The following is a 20889-nucleotide window of genomic DNA, read 5'->3' as shown; positions in this document are numbered from 1 at the left end:
ATTCTGACGCTAGTCAGTAATAGACAAGCGTCAAAATAAAACGGAAATCATGGCTTTTCATGGCAAGTGGCCGATACGGTCAAAAATAGTATTAGGAGACAGGATTTTGGAACAGATATCAAATTTCAAATAACAAGGCTGCGACATCACATAATTATGATTACGACCAGGATGTCCAAAAAAAGGTATCAAAATTCAACCTGGTATGCGGAGTAATCACTCGATTCCTTTAAGGTAGAGCCAGAAAGAACACCTTGATCAAATTTTACAGAGTCATAGTGATACAATGGTGATAAGGATGCTAATGAAATGTTACAATTAAGGGGATGGAAGAGAGCGGCGTTAGATAGAGATGGATGGAGGCGTATTTTGGTTGAGGCCAGAGCCCGATTTGGGCTGTAGCGACTTTGGAGAGAAAGCAAGAGAGAGAGAGAGAGAGAGAGAGAGAGAGAGAGAGAGAGAGAGAGAGAGATGGTGATACCTACTTTGACTCACGGAAGTGAAGCATGGGTCTTGACAAGGAAGCATGAATCAAGGATACAGTCAGCAGTGATGTGATTTCTTAGACAAGTCAAAGGATGCACAAGAGAGAATCGGATTCGAAATGGAAATATAAGAAGTGAATGTGATGTCCAACCAGTGTTGAGTTTGATAAAAACATATAGAAATAAGTGGTCAGATTATGTCCTCAGAATGCGACAAGACCGTTTCCCATTGAATGCCCTACTCCACAAGCCAATAGGCAGAAGAAGAATTGGTGGACCGAGGAAGAGATGGACGCCAAAACAGGCTTGAAAAGCCTAATCCATGACAATGCCGATTGATCGAATTAAGTTTGTTTTTCGTTAATTCTTCAAAATTATATTTTTAATATGTGAATATTTCCTATTTTAGTTATAATGGTGTGAAATATTCCTTCTATGTTCAGCTTTGAAGCATCTAAATTTGAGAATCTACTGTGTGAAAATACTTGGGGACTGAAAATTTTGTGAATTGAAGAACTACATGCCTTAACCTATTTCGGACTATGTGTTATCATAGAGAAACGATAGCATGGATATCCCATGGTATAGGGCGTTTATGTCGCAAGTTTTACTGTTATCCCAAGCCGATAGTTCACATAGTTCTTTCCTATGCAGCTGTGTGACGCTGGTAGTCTCCCAAATTGTGCCGTTCATACACTATCACCCCAACAAAACAGTAAAAATTGACAATAATCGACAGTAATCGACTTGAGATAACAGTAAAAGTTGTGACATAAATTCCCTATACCATGGGATATCTACTTACGCTATTGTTTCTCTATGGTGTTATCTAAATTTGAGAGAGGAATAGCACAAGGTTACCTTATTTTTCCTCTCTTTATCATTTTGATAATGTACTTATTGTATAAATGAATAAAGAATCATAGCTTATAAAGGAAAAATCAATGAATAAACACAAATAAATGTTGTCAACCATTACAACCTGTTTTTAGTTCATTCATTATATAGATGAGTGCCACATCACTCAAGCTACTTTACAGATACTCAACTAAAAAGTAACTCAATAATTAATCCAGTAGTAAAACTACTACCGACGTCCGAGAGCAGAATAAAATCCAGAATCAAGATAAAATTCCACTTTGATAACGTCAACTGTATTATGATAGTACAGTTCTACAGTATTCTATATTTAATTCCAATCCCTCTTCAATAAATTGTCTCGCTTTTTTTCTTCCCTCTCACTCATTCCTTTTGCAATTTATCCCTTTTTAATTTCCCCTCTTTCTCACACAATCGTTCCTACGTCATAACCTTTGTAATCCAATTCCCAGCATCGGATTGCATTTTTATTGCGTTAAAAGAATGATACCAAAGTCGACTCAATATTCAGTTGAAACTGTCAGAATCTTTTGAAGATAACATCGATGATACCCATTTAGCCAATGCTGACAGTTGAAAAGGATATCACTAGATAGCTTATCGTGATACTTGAGAAATGCATTTCGATGCATTTATTCACATCTATCTAAGATGGCTCTCAATTCATATATTTAAAAATCAAATTCAATCTCAATTGAAATCATATTTCCCATCGTCTTTTGAAGAAGTAATGGAAGGCTCTCAACAGAATAAAAAGCACAATATTTCCCTGATTTCAAGCTTATTAATCTTACATCAAAAATGGATTTTTTCAAGAGGTCTATTCAAGAAGTAATAGAAGGCTCTCAACAGAATAAAAAGCACAATATTTCCCTGCTTTCAAGCTTATTAATCTTACATCGAAAATTGATTTTTTCAAGAGGAATAAGAGTTGCATAATTTTCAAACTTGTACTAATCAAATCAGACACTGCTTCTAAACTGGCGTCCTCTATCAATTTCATAGGTTTGACGTCATCCTAATTTTCACACTCTAATCACTTTATAGTAACTTTGAGATGTAGGAATTGGTTTCAAACCAAACGGCGATTTTTCCTCAACTCCAAGTTAATTGAGGTATGAGTTACACTTGAAGATATTCAAGTTTGCACAAACCGTATAGCTTCGCACACACATCGATTTTTGTTCGTACGATATTTTGCCATCCTTATAAATTCTATCAGATTGAACAGATGATGTTTGTCAAGCTCCGTTTAATCTGATAGAATTATTCATAAGGCCGGCAAAATATCGTACGAAAAAAAATCGATGTATGTGTGTGCAGGGCTTATATGCATGACAAAACTTTGAAATGGTTGAATAAAGATTCTAATAATGGTTCAAATCACTGAACAACAATCTTCCCTCAATAAAACAATCCAATATACATAGTTACACTATTCGTTCTCTTATTTACTTTAGGTATTTACCTGAAAACTAAAAATCAAAGTATCCCACCCTGATATTCCAATCTGATATCCAAAATGAGATTGTCAGTTTGGTGTAAGGGTAGGCAATTAGGAGGTACCGGGTTCGATTCCCGTGCTTACAAATAATTTTTGAATAGTAGCGCTCGTCGAGTTTCCATCTATCTGTTAACCCTGTTGTCAATATTTGCAGTGGCAGAAGTCTTCGGGTGATTTACAGCATTTAATTTCAATTTTCGTTGAATAATAATTATTAATTCATCAGCATTTGAATAAATCTGTTAACCCTGTTGTCAGTATTTGCAGTGGCAGAAGTCTTCGGGGTGATTTACAGCATTTAGTTTCAATTTTCGTTGAATAATAATTATTAATTCATCAGCATTTGAATAAATCTGTTAACCCTGTTGTCAGTATTTGCAGTGGCAGAAGTCTTCGGGGTGATTTACAGCATTTAGTTTCAATTTTCGTTGAATAATAATTATTAATTCATCAGCATTTGAATAAATGCAATATTTCAGTAATTTCCATCTGAATCCTACCCTCTTCACAAGAAAAGGACTATGATTTTCAATTTCCATATAATTGTACAGTAATATGATACCATTAAACAATAGAATAAAACATGCACATGATAAAAAAGGATAGGAATTATTACAGTTATATGAAATCATTGACAAATATTTTCTCCTGAAGAATTTTAAGCTACATATAATTATTTGAAATGGTTGAAAAGTGGTGACTTACCTGTATCCTAGCTTCGTTCAGTTTTGTAGTCCTAGCCAGTTCTTCGCGGCAGTAGATGTCGGGGTAGTGTGATTTGGCAAAAGCAGCTTCTAGTTCAGCTAATTGCTCCTGAAAATGCAAAAAAATACATGAAAATGCTATGTGAGTATCCAAGAAGCATGTTACAATCAGTGGGTGGATATTAAACATTCTCAACAATATTAATGGATTCAAGACTTCATAAAATTGTTAAAATAATGTCAGTAGAGTGAGAAGTGGTGTTGGGGGAAGGCAAGTGGTAGAGTACTATCCCACGTTGCTATCCCACTCTACTAAAAACTAGTACTCTACCATGAACGTTTTCATTGGGAAAGTTCACAAGATAGTTAGTACTTGCCCAGGGAACTCTACCACTAAGGCTCAACTCACACTTAAGCGACTCAGGTCGAGAAGAGACTCTACTCTAGTCGAGAGCATGTGTTTTGAAATGGTGACAGTCGCGAAGACTAGAGTTGACTGGTCTGAGTGTCACCATTTGGTAACACATGCTTTCGACTAGAGTAGAAGAGTCTCTTCTCGACCTGAGTAGCGTGAGTGTGAATTGTGCCTAACTCTACTAATGAAAACCAGGCTTATGTCTCTTCTATGAGTCTCCTTACTTTATGAGTTGAAAATAGAATTCCGCACACAATAACTCCATCAATATCGAGGTTGAGTATTCAGCACATCAATTATCATTTACTCCCACCCCCCAATTAATCAACAAAACCCCTACTCCCAACGATAAAACCAAAACCCGTTCAAAACCCTCAACAGTCAACGGTAAAACCAAAAACCGTTCAAAAACTGAGCATCCATTCTCATCACAGAATCTGTTTCAGCCAAAACTGACCATCGAATATTAAACTGGCCTAATGTGCTCGTTCAATAATGAATAGCAGACTAATAGGTTGGCAGGCAGCAAATGCGTTCCAATCAATAATTCGAATGTCCATTACAAGTGACATCTCGATTATCCGACAAAGTGTCACTATGGCTTTCAATGCTATGGAAATAGGCTTAGACCTGTATGATGTTACACAGTGAATGGTTGCTACCATTTACATTATGGTTTATGCATAAAATACTGGTTGGATGCAATATATCGACATGAAAACTTATAATCTGACTGTATTTACTGTGGTTAATTATGTATGTTCCAATTTGAATTTGAATTTTGATTCAATATTTTTTATGTATAATGAAATGTATCGTCATAAAAACTCCAATCCTATTTTTTACTTTCCTTGCCCTACTACCATAGGTAAGGAAAGTATTGCTTTCCAAAAAAAATTAAGGTACCCCAATTTCAAGTTTTCTATACGTTTCAAGGTCCCCTGAGTCCAAAAACATGATTTTTGGGTGTTGGTCTGTGTGTGTGTGTGTGTGTGTGTGTGTGTGTGTGTGTGTGTGTGTGTGTGTGTGAGTGTGTGTGTGTGTGTGTGTATGTGTGTATGTCTGTGAACACGATAACTCCATTCCTAATTAACCGATTGACTCGAAATTTTAAACTTAAGGTCCTTATACCATGAGGACCCGACAATAAGAAATTCAATAAAATTCAATGCAAGATGGCGGATAATTACTAAAAACCATGTTTTTCACGATTTTCTCAAAAACGGCTCTAACGATTTTCTTTAAATTTATACCATAGATAGCTATTTATAAGCCCTATCATCTGACATGAGTCTCATTTCTAGGAAAATTACAGGAGCTGCGTAATATTCTCGAGAAAAATGGCGGATAATTACTAAAAAACCATGTTTTTCACGGTTTTCTCGAAAACGGCTCTAACGATTTTCTTCAAATTCATACCATAGATAGCTATTTATAAGCCCTATCAACTGACATGAGTCTCATTTCTGGGAAAAATGCAGGAGCTGCGTAATATTCTCGAGAAAAATAGCGGATAATTACTAAAAAACCATGTTTTTCACGATTTTCTCAAAAATTACTCGACTGATTCAATTTAAATTCATACTCTGTATAGTTATTTATCAGCTCCATACACTGGCATCAGTCTCCTTTCTGGGAAACTAATGGGGGTCCACCCCATCTATGAGAAATGGACTTGTAGCCTCCTTCTCGTGCATGTGGTAGGTAGGTAGAGCAGTCTATAAAAATAACACATAGTCGAGATATTTCATCTGTAGAACAGCTGTTTTGACGACTTTTGAAAAATCATCGGATTTCACAATTTACACAAAGGAAAAAGTACTCTGAAAACAATTTATTACATACACACATATACAGTAGTCTGATCGTAGTTTCAAATAATTATGTTGCCGCTAATCGTCATTATGTTATTTCTCTAAATTATTGTCGTTTAAGAATGAGGCTCCCAGTTCAATGTGCAAGGGGAAGTTGTGTGAGTGTACCACACCAGATTTTTTACTGTTGTAAACCAGTGACCCCCCTGGGTTGAGGGTCCCTTGAACTCCATAATATAGAAAGTCGACTGTACAAGAAATATGAAGTAATTCAGTTGTTTGAAGAATTATTCGAGCTTTTGAAGCTATTTTCCAACATTTAGTCGACTGATCCTAAAAAATTCTGATCACTTTTCAAAACTTTTTCACCTTATTTACTTTTATTGTCTTTTTTGAAGCACTTGAGTCAATCAACTATTACGTCCTTGGTTCTGAAGATGTCTGGCTTTTCAATAAACCCAATATTTCTTCATTCTCTCGGATCGGTGTCGTCTTTCTGCATCAGTAATTACAGTCTCCCTGTGCATTTATGGCAAATTGAATAATTATGAGCGTTTTAAGTAAATGGTTTATTTCTACTTTATCAATGGCATCCTCAACTTCCAAGCCTATTTCTTGAAGGTCCTGTTTTAGTTCATCAACATACTTGCCACATTTTTTCTTTTTTAAATTACACATTACAAGCTGTTTCAGAACTCGATTCTCAGGCATTCGCAGAATATGGAAAAAATGAGAAATTCGTTGTTTTTCATTATACTGAGGATGGGCTCTACTTCCTTATAGACTGTCTCATTGGTTGCAATTCTCCAGACTCCATAATTTACTGTAATGAATTGGCTTTTTGAGGAGTTTTCAATATTGAGTCAATTAACTAATCTGAGTGTAAGTGATCCTAATCGATAGTGGCTCTCGGTAACTATAATTGAATTTCATTGAGGTCGCTTGAGTTCCATAATAAGAGAATTGACTGTAAAATAAATATAAAACTAACTCAGTCGTTGGAAAAATTATTCCTCGACTGTAATCATTTCTCCACTTAATTTACATCGATAAATTCGTTTTTTGAAGCTATTTTCCAACTGATCTTGATTCTGATCATTTCTGAACACTTTCCCACATAGTTTATATCGATGAATTCGACTTTCCAAGCTATGTTTCAACATTATTCTATTCAGTCTACAGATGGAAATTACTGAGATATTGCAATTATTCAAATGTGACTCTACTATTCGAATTCCCATCAAGCGGTTTACCCTGTTGTTAATATTCGCAATAGCAGAAGTCTTCGGGGTGATTTACAGCATTCAATTTTGATTTTCGTTTAATAATAATTATTTTCATTTCATTTATTCATTGTATAAAACACTATAATCATAATACAATTATGACATTGGAGGGAAAACTAGGCTGAGCCTATATTATTTCTCTCCAAGAATTTTGATAAAATGTTAATGTTGTCCAAAAGTAAAGGTTATGTAATCACATACTGCTTCGTCACTTTATTTTCGGTACAGGAATGATGATTTGGGAATTTTAAAGGTTGATTTTATAGTATAAATAAATCACAGAATGTATCACAATAAATTAAAAACTCAAGAAATATTAAACTTATTTGAAAAATCTAAAATTATATTATTCTATTCAATTTTTTCAACATTTAATCTACTAACTAACCTGTGTGAATGTGGTCCTATGACGTCGCCGGGCAGGTGTTGGACAAGAGGCGGTGGTGGGAGTGTGAACGACGGTAGGGGAGGGTCCACCCCCCACTCCTCCCGATCCGGACATCGGTTCGTTCTTCAGCTTCTTGAAAGCTCCATCAGCGCCTGCCAACATCAGAAGCACTGTCAATCAGCGTTACAGCGCTCCAACACACATTGCAAAACACAAAACATACACAAACATTAACACATAAACACATAAAAATAGATACACAAGCACATGAACATAAATACACACAAACACAAAACACATAAACACAAACACATGAACTCAAATACACAGGCAGACTTCACACAAGATACGAAAATAGTCTTTTCCTCCATCTACTGTCTAAAGAGCCTACTTTACTCCCTGAAACATATAATACTAAAGTGTCACTTTTTCGCTCTCGGTACTAAAAAACGGAAAAACTCCCTAGGGAGGAAAAGTAGCTCCATTTAAATAACATGGGAAGCATCTGTATTTTGGAAATTTACATTTGAAATATGTTAGAAGGTCTAAGCCCAGATGAAGAAGCATATAGAGTAGTCATTATACTAACTAAATTCAATACCTCAACCAGACATTTGATCAATATATTATTATGAAATATATGTTTCATGCTAAAATTATTTCTAACTTCGAATTAGTATACTATAAAAATGTATAAATATTTTTTTTTAAATTCCATTTTATTCAAAATACCAGCCAACATATATTCCTCATTGACTAATCAAATTTGAAACAGGAACTTCATCATAGTTTTGTAGTCGAGTCGACCATTGTTGTTACAACTTTTGCCGAAAGATAGTGTATAGCGCTGTGGGCGGTGAACTGTTTGATTACAAGCCAGCTGTTTAATTTTCAGGTTATGTTGTAACACATTTTACTGGTCACGTGAGTTTTTAAAAATTATTTAATTTGTAGTTTCTATAAAAATGTAGGTGGAGGAAAAATGTTGTGTACATCAGGAGTGAAAAATGTTTTTCCTCCCACAGGAAAATTGTTCAAACTTTTCCCTCAGGGAGAAAAAACAGTACTTTTCACTCTAGATATAAAAATAACTATTAAGTCTCATTACATTATGCTACGTTTCGCTGAAATAAGTCTTCGGAGGTAGCTGATACAGGTTTATTGATGTAATATTAACTGTTCATTCTCGTTTAAAATATCAATTATATTTTATTAAGCAAGAAATTATATTCTTCAATAATTTCATAATGAATTTTCATGATTAAGATGAAATATTTTGTTAATTAATTATTAATTCTAAATTGTTGAAAGACGATCTGGCAACAGAGCAAAACGAGAAAGAGAAAACGCTATTCGCTTTGTTAGATGATGGACAAGGATAGCAATACCATTGCTAATCAAACACTGCCATTATAACGTGGACCTCACTGGTGTTCGAAAGACCTTATAATATCGGGTCACCGAGCTTCGCTCGTTATTTATTTATTGACTTTTGATAAACCGAACACAATTCTTTAAAATGATTGGGGAAGTACAAACAGGCACAGCCCAAAACTGTTTTTCCGAATTTTGATTTATACACTATAAATAGTCCAGAAAGTAGGTTATGTTTCATACACTTGAATTCAGGTTCAATTTTCTGTTCAAACATTTGAAAACAAAACATTTATAATTCAGATTATATACAAACCAAATTAAATAACCAAATAACACTCACTAATCACTTGAAATTGTCAAATAATGATCAACTTTGAAAATTATGATATACTCTAGTTTAGGAGGATTATGTTGATCAAATCGATTAAAAATTGTGTAGCTAGATAAAATTTCTCGCTGATTGATTATGATTACACAGCTGGAAATAATTCTGTCTCTCCTCCCACAGGCACACGCATTTTCTGTTATCGAGAGACGACGAAATTATCATCTGTTTTCCAAGGATGAATTATCCTTTTAATGTCGTTCAGCGAGTTTTCCAAAGAATGAGACCTAGTGCAATCGAATCTTTATATCATAAACCAACTATGTTCCAAATTTCGTGAAAATTGTTAGAGCAGTTTTCGAGATCCGTAAAACATAAATAACCAGATATAGAAATAGCCAGTTATAAAAATAACCAGATAAATACAAAAATTGCTCGCTTGATATAATAGGATATACATCGACGCGCCTTGTTTCAAAGTACTTGTTTACCAAGCTTTATCTAAATAGGACAATAACTGCGACTGTAACTGCGGTACAATCAAACAAACAAACAGACAAAAGCCGATCGAGTCGAAACTAAGACCTCAGCTTCGCTTGGGTCAATTATCAGGGATGTTCTTGGTCATATTTCACCGTCATAAGTTTCTTTGTGAAATAACTAAGATCCTTTAAGTTCGAGTTTATGGAATTATCCTAGATGATAGTCATCACTGGAGACTAATCCCTCCTAGGACCTGGGTGAACAGATGTCCTTGCCGCCCCAGGCAGTGCTCTGATCACCCCCCTCTGATTTATTCCCTCCCGGCAGTGTGGTCCAGTCATCGCATCATACGTGCAACTTGGTATGTAGTACGCGATTCAATACAAACTGACAGTGTTGGATGTATTGGAAAGCGTTGATCTTGTACAAAAGGGTAGCTGACAGTTCAAATTAGCAACCAAATACAGTGAGATTGAAACTGAACTGTCACCATTGGTTTAATGGAAATCATTGATAGAGTATACACAAGGAATACTGACACTTTGAAGTGAATAATATCAGTGTGTGGCTGGTGGCTGGCTACATGTGGGTGATTATCATGCGTGCTCACTCACACATGAGTGGTAATTGGCGGTGGGGGGAGTTTTAGAGGTTTAGAGTTGAGGGGAGGGGTTTGGAAACCACTTGCCGAGCGCAAATTTCTATCGCATTATGCACTCGAAATGCCTGAGGAGATACTGTGAGTGCGTGAATGATAGAGAGTAAGTTAATGCGTAAACGTGGAAGTGCATGAGTGAGTGAGAGAGATGGCGTGTGTGCGTGAGTTGATAAGACAGAATGAGTGGTGAAAAGAGAGTGTGTGAGAGAATGGGTGAGAGGGAGTGGAGAAGTGAGAGTGATAGTGTGAAAGAAAGAGACAGAGGGAAACAGAAAGAGTAAAAGAGAAAGACAAAGTGATTGATTGATTGATTGATTGAGTACTTTATTTATGTAGATTACAATATATACTGGCTTATACACTTATATACAATAGCTTACAATACAGCAAAATTATAGATGAATTTACATAATATAGACTAAGAAAATAATTATTGAACTGTTTATGATATGAAAAAGCAATTTGTAATATAATAACTATAGATAATAATCATATTGTTATGCATCTACATAAATTGGATAGTGAGAGATAGTGAGAGAGAGTGATTAAAATAGTAAAGGTGCATTTTCGTTTGTGCGTAAACTTCCGCAGTCGACGACGAAAAGCATTGTTGACATTCATATTGTCCAAATTTCAAGTGTGCTAAAACAGTTGAACAAATAACTTTTCATTATTTGTATTTATTATTCAAGTATCAAACATTCATTCATTCATTTATTTATTGTACAAAATACTACAATCATAATAAAATTATGACATTGAAGGAAAAACTAGGCTGAGCCTGTACTATTTCTCTCCAAAAATTTTGATAAAAAGTTAATATTGTCCAAAGTCTGAGGTTATGATATCTCACCTGCTTCGTCACTTGATTTTTGGTCCAGGAGTACCGTAATGATTTGAAGATTTTGAATTTTGAAGGTTGACATGATACTTTAAATGAACCACAGAAGTATTGGAACATTTCTAATAATATCAACATATTGCCATTTTGAGGTAAAAAAAGAATAAACTCAACCTCCCCCATTAAAACATAATTGAACATAATATTTTAGGTTAGCCTATTTAAACAAATTGAAATCCATCCAATTTGAGATCCTCACCCTGTCGTGGTCGACGACGCCATTTACGCACAAACGAAAACCCAGCTTAAGACAGAGTGCAAGAGAGGGTGCGAAAGAGAGAGAGAATCTATGGGTAGAGTATGGAAGAGTGGAAAAAGAGAAACAGTGGAGAAGAGAGAGAGAGTGAGTGAGTGAGTGTGTGAAAGAGAACGACACAGTGGGAAAGTGAGAGTGGAAAATATTAGATTAGTAGTTAAGAGTTCTCTATTTATGTATGTTATAGTTAAGAGGTACGTTACATAGTTAAAGAGAGAGAGAGAGAGATAGTAGAAGAGAAATACAGAGTGAGAGATTGGAAGAGGAAATCAGAATGAGAGAGAGATAGTGTGTGTAAGTTGATGAGGGGATGATAGAAAGGCCCATCTTTTGAGCGGTCAATCGGAAATGCAAATGTGGCAAATGCTTTTTCACGACAGTTGTGCGGTTGTTGAGGCTGGGTACCAGATATTATTCAAAAGGTCTTGAAAGTCTTATCCATAAGGTAGATGAAATAGTTATGTTCCGAGATGACAGATATTGAAATTGTGAATGACAAGTTATGAAATATTGTGACACAATTCAATCATGAGAATCTTCAAATAGACAAACGATTATACTTGTTATACGAATCAGCCAAGTTTGTAATGTGGATAAAATATCCCAATAAATTTCCCAACGTTACATAAAATTTCAATCTCTAGACACTGTCTTGTAATACAGCAGAGCATTTCAGACAGTGATGCCATTGGCTGACTAGATAGCGGCCTCTGATTGGTCGAGCCGAACTATGTCACGATCGAGTGCTGTGATTGGCCACTTCGCAAAGCTAGACTCACTAGTGAAAGTGGGAGGAGCAAACAAATGACGCCAAATCTGAACAAAATAACTGAGTAGAAAGTATTGAGGTAATCTTGTCTCATCATGAATATTGATACTATGGATGTCGTCCATTGGGATTTAGTTATCAATTGACCTTTCATCTGTCGTGAAGATAATATTTTGTATTGGAAGAATATTGATTTCAATAAATAGAGATGATTTTAAATACATTTTAATGATGAATCCCATATTTCTCCACTGCCATTATAACGTGGACCTCACTATAGGATTAATGGTTCAGATAAGTAATAAATAAAACTCTGGATTGTTAGAATCCCAATATAAAAAAATGATCATAGCACAGTAAAGAATTTATTTTCATTTCAAATGTTGATTTGTTGGTAATCCACAGACCTGTGGTCAGTTTAGGGAACGTGATTCAATAAGGTGGAGCCACAAGGATGGTGAAACACGTCATGTAAAACGAACAAGGTGTCAGCCTACCACTAAATTCTGGGAAAGAATTATTGTCAAAACAACTATAAACATGTGGACAACATGTATAGAATCCTTGTGGCACGCGTCTGTCTATTAACCCTTCACACCTGCAGAGACAGGGATACATCTGCTCATCTTCCGAAGTTTGAAACCTACTAGAGGCCCCTTTAAAAGGCTGTATTCAGTTAAGGGATTAGTGTCTCCAAAATACAAGATAGAAGGGTGAGAGAGAAAAACGGGAGAAATATTCCTGTAAAGACTTTATAACAAGAGGTTAGCTAGCACAAATATTGAATTTGTTGACAAACGTCTGATAGAATCTGGCTACTTAGATCCCTTCTAGTAACGCTTTAGGATTCATCCCAATTATTTTGCTTTCTGTGTAGTTGAGAAGTTGATATTGTGGTAATTATTCATATTGAATGGAAAAGACATATTTCTTTTTGACAATTTCTTAGTCTTTTTCATCCAATTATTTTGCTTTCTGTGTAGTTGAGAAGTTGATATTGTGGTAATTATTCATATTGAATGAAAAAGACATATTTCTTTTCGACAATTTCTTAGTCTTTTTCATCCAATTATTTTGATTCAACATGGTAATAATGTTTTTCCAACTGTACGATTTTCAAAATTTGTCATCCACCGTTTTTTTCATCATTCATTTCAGAACTTTTTCTTTTCACTGTTTTCTCCTCTAAAAACACAATACACTAACCGAAGCACTGTTGGAAAACAATAAACTTACTGTACTTATGAGGAAAAAATTTGCTGCCAAAACGACCCTCTGTAGCAATACAAACCCTTATCTCTCATGTCTTTGACGGCGGCTTGACTCCAGAATAGGAAAGCCCAGTTTGCTGATCGATAAGTTATCACTTACTCACTCCAACTTCAAAGTCAATCAATATCACTTACTCACTCTAACATTAAAGTCGGTCAATATCATTCACTCTAGATCGCTCCCTCTAAAAACAACGATCGCATTCAACAAAAGCAATTGTTTAAACAGCGTAAACGACAATCCCAATGGGAATTCCAATGTGGTTACGTGGAAGGTTTATTCTTTAGGTTGGTCTTGCTGGAAATACTAAATATTAAAAGTTTCTATCGGATTAAAAAATTGATTTCGACCCTAGAAAATAGAAGTTTTTTCAAGTATTCTAGATAATAAAGTCTCAAGGTCGAATCGGACAGACGGTCACTGGTTATATGGATTGAGTTTATTAGTTTTCGATCTCAATTGCCAGTCAAAATGATGGACTGATGTACGGTTTCACCAAGCTAAAGACATTTGAACATGGGTACATTTTACATGTGAGCTCAGGTAACTATCGACATAGAATAAAAACGTTCCAGTGCACTCCATACGATTACCCAAAAAAAAAAAAAATGAGAACTGGCCAAGCACGATGACAATGAAGCACGTGGCAAGCTCACGATCTAATCTCGATCACCGTATTTAGCGAAAAGTTGTTCAATGAACGCGAGTTTGTCGCGCAGCGCATAATTCTGTACGCAGACAAAATTATTGTAACATTCATAGGGCTACATAACACATACATTGTTGCTAAATAATGGAATAGGTCATTATAACATCGTAACATCGTAATGATTTCAATTATCCTTTCCCTCACCCAGATATCACTGAAAGACGTCTGTCATCAAGTCGAAAACAGTTTAATCTCCGATAAACATAACCTCGAAAACCGAATTAATGAACGAGGCATTTAGCCACGGTTCCCCACTACCGTTTACCTATCTGACAACTAGGGCTATTTTAGCGGAGCCACTGATTACTAATGGAATCTCCTTCTTCTCCCCCCACCTATTGCCGCCCCCTGGCTGAACCCCCCCCCCCCACCATGAGGCGGCATTTCAAGACGTCTTGTGATGGACCTCCGTCTCAACCGCTGCCATTTGAATAAGCGATTTAATTAGGTTTGCCTCTGTTTTGTGATGGAAGATTAAGGAGGCCTTGAATACATAAGGCCATGAGCCTTGAGTGGGGTTGATTATTACGAAGGTTAAGGTAAGATTTGACAAGGGATTAGCATATCTCACGGATAAAATAATAAAGGTTAAGGTGAGGGTAAGGGCTAAGGTGAGGATTAGCTTTTGCTAGGCTTAAAACTATTGCAATATTATTGAGAAACAATTTTTTAGTGATAGGTATGCACGTTGTGTTTTCATGTTCTACTTTCTCTGCATCCACTGCTCTATTCGATATCCACATGGAAATATTGATGATTATAAGATGCAATGATGTTCTCAACTTAACAGATCAAATCTCTTAACTATAGTGAGGTCCACATATAATGGCAGTGTTTAGCAATGGTATTGTTATCCTTGTCTATCATTCAACAAAGCGAATAGTGCTATCTCTTTTTCACTTTGTTCTGTTGCCAGATTGTCTTTTAACAATGTAGAATAAATAATCAATTAACAAAATATTTCGTCTTAATTATGAAAATTGACTATGAACTTATTGAAAAATATAATTTCCTGCTTAATAAAATATAATTGATTATTTCAAACGTGAATGAACCGGTTATATTAAATCAATAAACCTGTATCAGCTACCGTCTATAGAAGGCACTGACAAGACAGAGGATCGGCAACGTTTTTCTCCTATCTTTTTCCACTGCCATTACAACGTGGACCTCACTTTATCTCACTCAATCACAAAATTTTGAAGTATTTCATAGAATTGACAGTAAATAAACTTTGAATAGTTGGATATTGATAATTATAAATATAATACGTTGATATTAAGTAAAAAATTACCTAAAAATAATATTATATGATTGTTTATTTAATAAAATTATAACTATTCATTGCTTCATAATCAGTACTTCCAATTTTCTCAATAGTAATCAAAGTCCTAGCAGGTAACCCGTGCTCCGCGAGGGTCAAATTAAAAACTTGACAAACTGGACCCACTGAGATCTTGAAGAATTGAAAATAGGCCTAAAACCATCCTCGGTAAATTAAGAATCTTCATACAAAATTTCAAGTTGATCAGTCCAGTAGTTCAGACGTGATGATACCTCATTCGTGAATATTACCCATACCGTACGTGTATAAGACAAGTTCTTTCCTTTATTAAAGTAAAGATTTCCCCATCATCTATGGAATAGTCCTATCTCGGGATCTCTCGTTATATACCTTCATAGAGAAATGCTATCTCATGTTGCAAAATTTCAAGTTATTCAGACCTGTAGTTGAGACGTGATGATGCGCCATTCGTGAATTGCCTGTCCCGCACGTGTATAAGCCAGTTCTTTCCTTTATTATACTAAGAATTTCCCCAATAAGGGAATAGTCCTTCTATTAATATTTCGGGATCTCTAGTTATATCTTGTCATAGAGAAATGCTATCTCATGTTGTCTTTTCTCTATTATATTGAATAGGAAAGACCTCTCAACAATTTGATTTAGTTAACAAATCTCTCGTTATATACCTTCATGAAGAAATGCTATCTCATGTTGCAAAGTTTCAAGTTATTCAGACCTGTAGTTGAGACGTGATGATGCGTCATTCGTGAATTGCCTGTCCCGTACGTGTATAAGAAAGTTATTTCCTTTATCATAAAATAGATTTCCCCATCAGTCTATGGAATAGTCCTTCTATTATTATTTCGGGATCTCTAGTTATATCTTGTCATTGAGAAATTCTATCTCATGTTGTCATTTCTCTATGATATTGAATAGGACAGACCTCTCAACAATTTAGTTGAAAACCTCATGGTAAACAACATGTGTTGAAGAGGAAGAAGACATAAGAGTCTACAAATTGGAAGAAACAAGCTTAACTGCTAATCCACTTCTCAACAGATTCAGACAATGATAAACACGACCACCTGGCTCCCACCACGTGATGAACAGAGAGAGGGGGTGTGTGAGGGAGGGAGAGCGTTACAGGGATGACCGGTGGTCAAGTTTACCAGGTGTCTACAGTGGTATGCACTTTAAATTGACAACATGCCTTATTAATCGAATAGATAAAGTTCCCTATAGTGAGTTCCACGTTATAATTGCAGTGGAGAAAGATAGGAGATCAACGTTGCAGAACCTCTGTCTTGTCAATGCCTTCTACAGATGGTAGCTAATACAGGTTTATTGATGTAATATTAACGTTCATTCTCGTTTAAAATAATCAATTATATTTCATCAAGCAAGAAAATATATTTTGCAATAATTTCATAATTTTGAGATGAAATATTTTGTTAATTAATTATTATTTCTACATTGTTAAAAGACGATCTGGCGACAAAGCAAAGCGAGAAAGAGATAGCGCTATCCGCTTTGTTGAATGATAGACAAGGACATCAAATTCCCTACAGAATTACTCTTATTCTATAATTATTTTCTCAATATTATTTCCACTGGCATGAAAACGTGAATCTCACTGTAGTCATCTAATCATCATCATCATCATCATCTTCACTTCATGGATTAGGTTTATTGATTAACCTGTTCCGGTACCCATCTCTTTCTTGGCCTCCCTACATCTTTTTTTCCAGTAGGTCTATAGTTATGGACTTCAAGTCGCATTCTATTCAAATGACTGCAGCAGTTGTGTCTATCTATATATATAAAAGTGAAATGGCACTCACTCACTGACTGACTGACTGACTCACTCACTCACTCACTCACTCACTCACTCGCAGAACTAAAAATCTACCGGACCAAAAACGTTCAAATTTGGTAGGCATGTTCAGTTGGCCCTTTAGAGGCGCACTAAGAAATCTTTTGGCAATATTTTAACTCTAAGGGTTGTTTTTAAGGGTTTAAAGTTTGTCTTTTAGCATGTATATTCTTCTTCTCCCAATCTCTTAATTATAATTGAAATTTCCATATCATATGTTACTATAGAACTATAATCTAGATAGAGTACCTCTTCGAAACAGTTGTTTACTGGCAACTAAATTAATAATTTTGTCAGGTTGGCATTAAGTTGAGTTGACTTTGTTAGGTTGGCATCAAGTTGAAGATTTAAATGCATTTATCGCGGAGAAATTGATTAGGCACTGCTACTTCAATCCTGGGAATATTATATTACTAGCCGTCAGGCTTGCTTCGCTCGCCATATCCGTTTAGCCAGACGTTTAGTCTGGACCCCCGACTGGATTGTCCTAACGTATGATAAAAACTCAAATGAAAAATGCAGGCGAGCGAAGCGAGCCTGCTGATCTCATTCTTGGACGATCCAGTCGGGGGTCCAGGGGGCGGAGCCCCCTGGTTAGACGGATATGGCGAGCGAAGCGAGCCTAACGGCTAGTTTCTTATAATTCTTTCATGCAGAGGAGCAGCAACCGATAAAACATGACTTATATCAGTCTCACTATAGTATAGTACACAATTCTCATAAATGATAATGAATTGATTCAAATTGGAAAGAAAATAATAAAACAATTGGAAATGAGAAAAACTCAAATAAACTATGATAGTAGATTCATAGAAAGGAGAGTCTACAATAACGTAACGTTTGTGTTTTGTTTGCGTCTGAATATGGATAGATGGAAGAAACAAAGTAATTTCACAAGCACAACACTAGAAGTAAAAACATTTGGATATCCCCCTATCAAAGGCTATCCACGTCAATGAATTTCTATCATACACTATAGTGAGGTCCACGTTATAATGACAGTGGAGAAAGATAGGAGATCAACGTGATCCTTGTCAATGCCTTCTACAGATGGTAGCTGATACAGGTTTATTGGTATAATATTAACTGTTCATTCTCGTTTAGAATAATCAATTATTATATTTTATCAAGCAAGAAATTATATTTTACAATAATTTCATAATTTTGAGATGAAATATTTTGTTAATTAATTATTATTTCTACATTGTTAAAAGACGATCTGGCGACAAAGCAAAGCGAGAAAGAGATAGCGCTATAGTCCTTGTTGAATGATAGACAAAGATAGCAATACCATTACTAATCAAACACTTGCCATTATAACGTGGACCTCACTATAGTAGTTCTTTTTCGTGAAGATATTCGACGCTGGTAGTCACTCATACTGTGCCGTTCTTACACTCACCCCAACAAACAGTAGTCGACAGAAGTCGGCTTGAAATTTGGAAAATAAAAGACCTATACCATGGGATATCTTCTTATGCTATACGTGTGGTCCTATAGGACTTTGACAGTGGAACAGTTTTGCTGCTCTTACACATGCATGTTTGTTTACGTTGTCTCTTGGCTCCCAGAACCTACTACCATAGAGAAACAATAGCATAAGTTGATATCCCATGGTATAGGGAATTTATGTCGCAACTTTTACTGTTATCTCAAGCCGATTACTGTCGATTATTGTAAATTTTTACTGTTTTGTTGGGATGATAGTGTATGAACGGCACAATTTGAATGACTACCAGCGTCACACATCTGCATAGGAAAGAACTACGTGAACTATCGGCTTGGGATAACAGTGAAAGTTGCGACATAAACACCCTATACCATGGGATTTCTACTTATGCTATCGTTTCTCTATGCTACTACAGAGTTGATTAAAAAAATGTACACTCCAAGAAGCATTTACAATTAAATTAAATAAAATTATTTAACTCAATTGAACAAACAATTCATATTCTTTAGAACATTCACACTTCAATTCAATTCATCAAGAAGGATCTAAAAGTAGAATGATTTGTGGCCAAGACTCACCTGCGTGATCTGTGAGCGGCCTCCCTGGCGAAGGGGTGTGTTGTTGAGAATCCAACCCGCCGGGGCCGGGCAGTGCATACAGGGCGCTAAAATCCGGCTCCGACTTCGTCCTCTTCTCGCCTCCATGATGATGATGGTGATGATGGTGCAGATGGTCCCCTCCCTCCTACCAGACCCAGCAACCCCAGGTTGGGGCGCAGTTCGTCCATCAGTTTGCCGTGGTTTCCCTGATGGAAATTCAGCTGCCGCGAGAAGATGGCCGGAAAAATGTTGAACTGCTGCTCGGCGGCGGCTGAGCTGGTTGCCGCACTAGGCGGGGCTGCGTTTCCGGTTTCCGCCCCTCCATCTGCGCCCCCCGCGGTTGTACCGCAACTCGTGCCCTTGAAATCCAACTTTAGGCCGGCTTCCCACAGTGTGTCAGGCGAAAGGGTGTCGCGCCGGTATAAATCAGGGATAAAGTCCAAAAGGTGACGGGGTTCCGCCGATAAACCAGGGATAAAGTCCAATACTATCTGCGAAAATTAAGGCTTTCTTCACAAAAATATGCCGGCTTCCTACACTGTCACAGTCAAAAAGAGGTCGCGGGTGTCGCGCCGATATAAGTCTGGGATAAAGTCCAAAAGGTGGCAGTGTTCCACCGGTTCACCTAGGATAAAGTCCAATATTATCCGCGAAAATTAAGGTTTTCTTCACAAAAATAAGCCGGTGTCAGCAGGAAGGCGGCGACGGGTGTCGCGCCGATATAAATCAGGGATGAAGTCCAAAAGGTGGCAGTGTTCCACCGGAGCACTTGGGATAAAAACCAATATTATTTACGAAAATTGAAATTTTGGTCAGTTTTCACACGATGAAATGTTGAATTGTAGGACGACTCCTATCGTATTTCTTCTCAGCTGTACCACGAACACCATAGATAGTTTCCAAAAGCTTTGTAAAAACTTTCTCGACTTCAGAATGTATTCATAGATTCCAAGCTGTTCTTAGTATTATTCCTGAATTGTACCACGAGCACTGGAGATAAATGTCTTGATCACTGTTTTTAATTATTCCTTACTGGATACAGATATTTGTTTCTTTGTTGAATGTTTGAAAAATTCAGCTGGTTCTATCCACAGATAATTCAAAATCAACAAGGGCTGCTTTTGTCTAATATTCAGTGAGACTAACTTGACCGAATTAGTAATCACTCTGCTTTAATTATTCTCTTGATTTCAAAGTGATGATTACTTGATTATCATAAAATATTTTTATCAATACTCACAGACACACTTGTTATTAAAAATTTGAATAGATTTGTGAAACGAATCTGAGAGTCCTACCTATCGAGAGAAAGAGTGGTTTTTGAACACGTGATTGAAAATCTCACCAAAACGAGATCTTAAATCAAATTTTACCGGCATCAGACTAGTCTATCAGAATCTGAGAGCTGGGTTTCGTAGATATTTTCGTATTAACCAATCACATCCGTTGTACAAATC

The 20889-nt window shown here is 36.2% G+C and overlaps 1 protein-coding gene across 1 annotated transcript in view; it reads right to left on the bottom strand.

Annotated features, from left to right (window-relative positions):
* LOC111047363 (paired mesoderm homeobox protein 1) overlaps positions 1–19842 on the bottom strand; it is a gene marked incomplete at its 5' end in the record, with an annotated part of 79301 nt that extends 59459 nt beyond the window's left edge. Inside the window, 4 exon segments of the mRNA XM_039437354.1 lie at positions 3574–3681; positions 7476–7627; positions 19412–19577; positions 19579–19842. Of these exon segments, the coding sequence (XP_039293288.1) occupies positions 3574–3681; positions 7476–7627; positions 19412–19577; positions 19579–19842 (690 nt within the window).
* Between the last annotated feature and the right edge of the window lie 1047 nt (positions 19843–20889).

The sequence above is a fragment of the Nilaparvata lugens genome, chromosome 11, assembly GCF_014356525.2.
Source record: "Nilaparvata lugens isolate BPH chromosome 11, ASM1435652v1, whole genome shotgun sequence".
Taxonomy (NCBI): Eukaryota; Metazoa; Arthropoda; class Insecta; order Hemiptera; family Delphacidae; genus Nilaparvata; species Nilaparvata lugens.
Note: the sequence above shows the minus strand (reverse complement) of the source record. Positions and strands in the feature narration are given on the sequence as shown.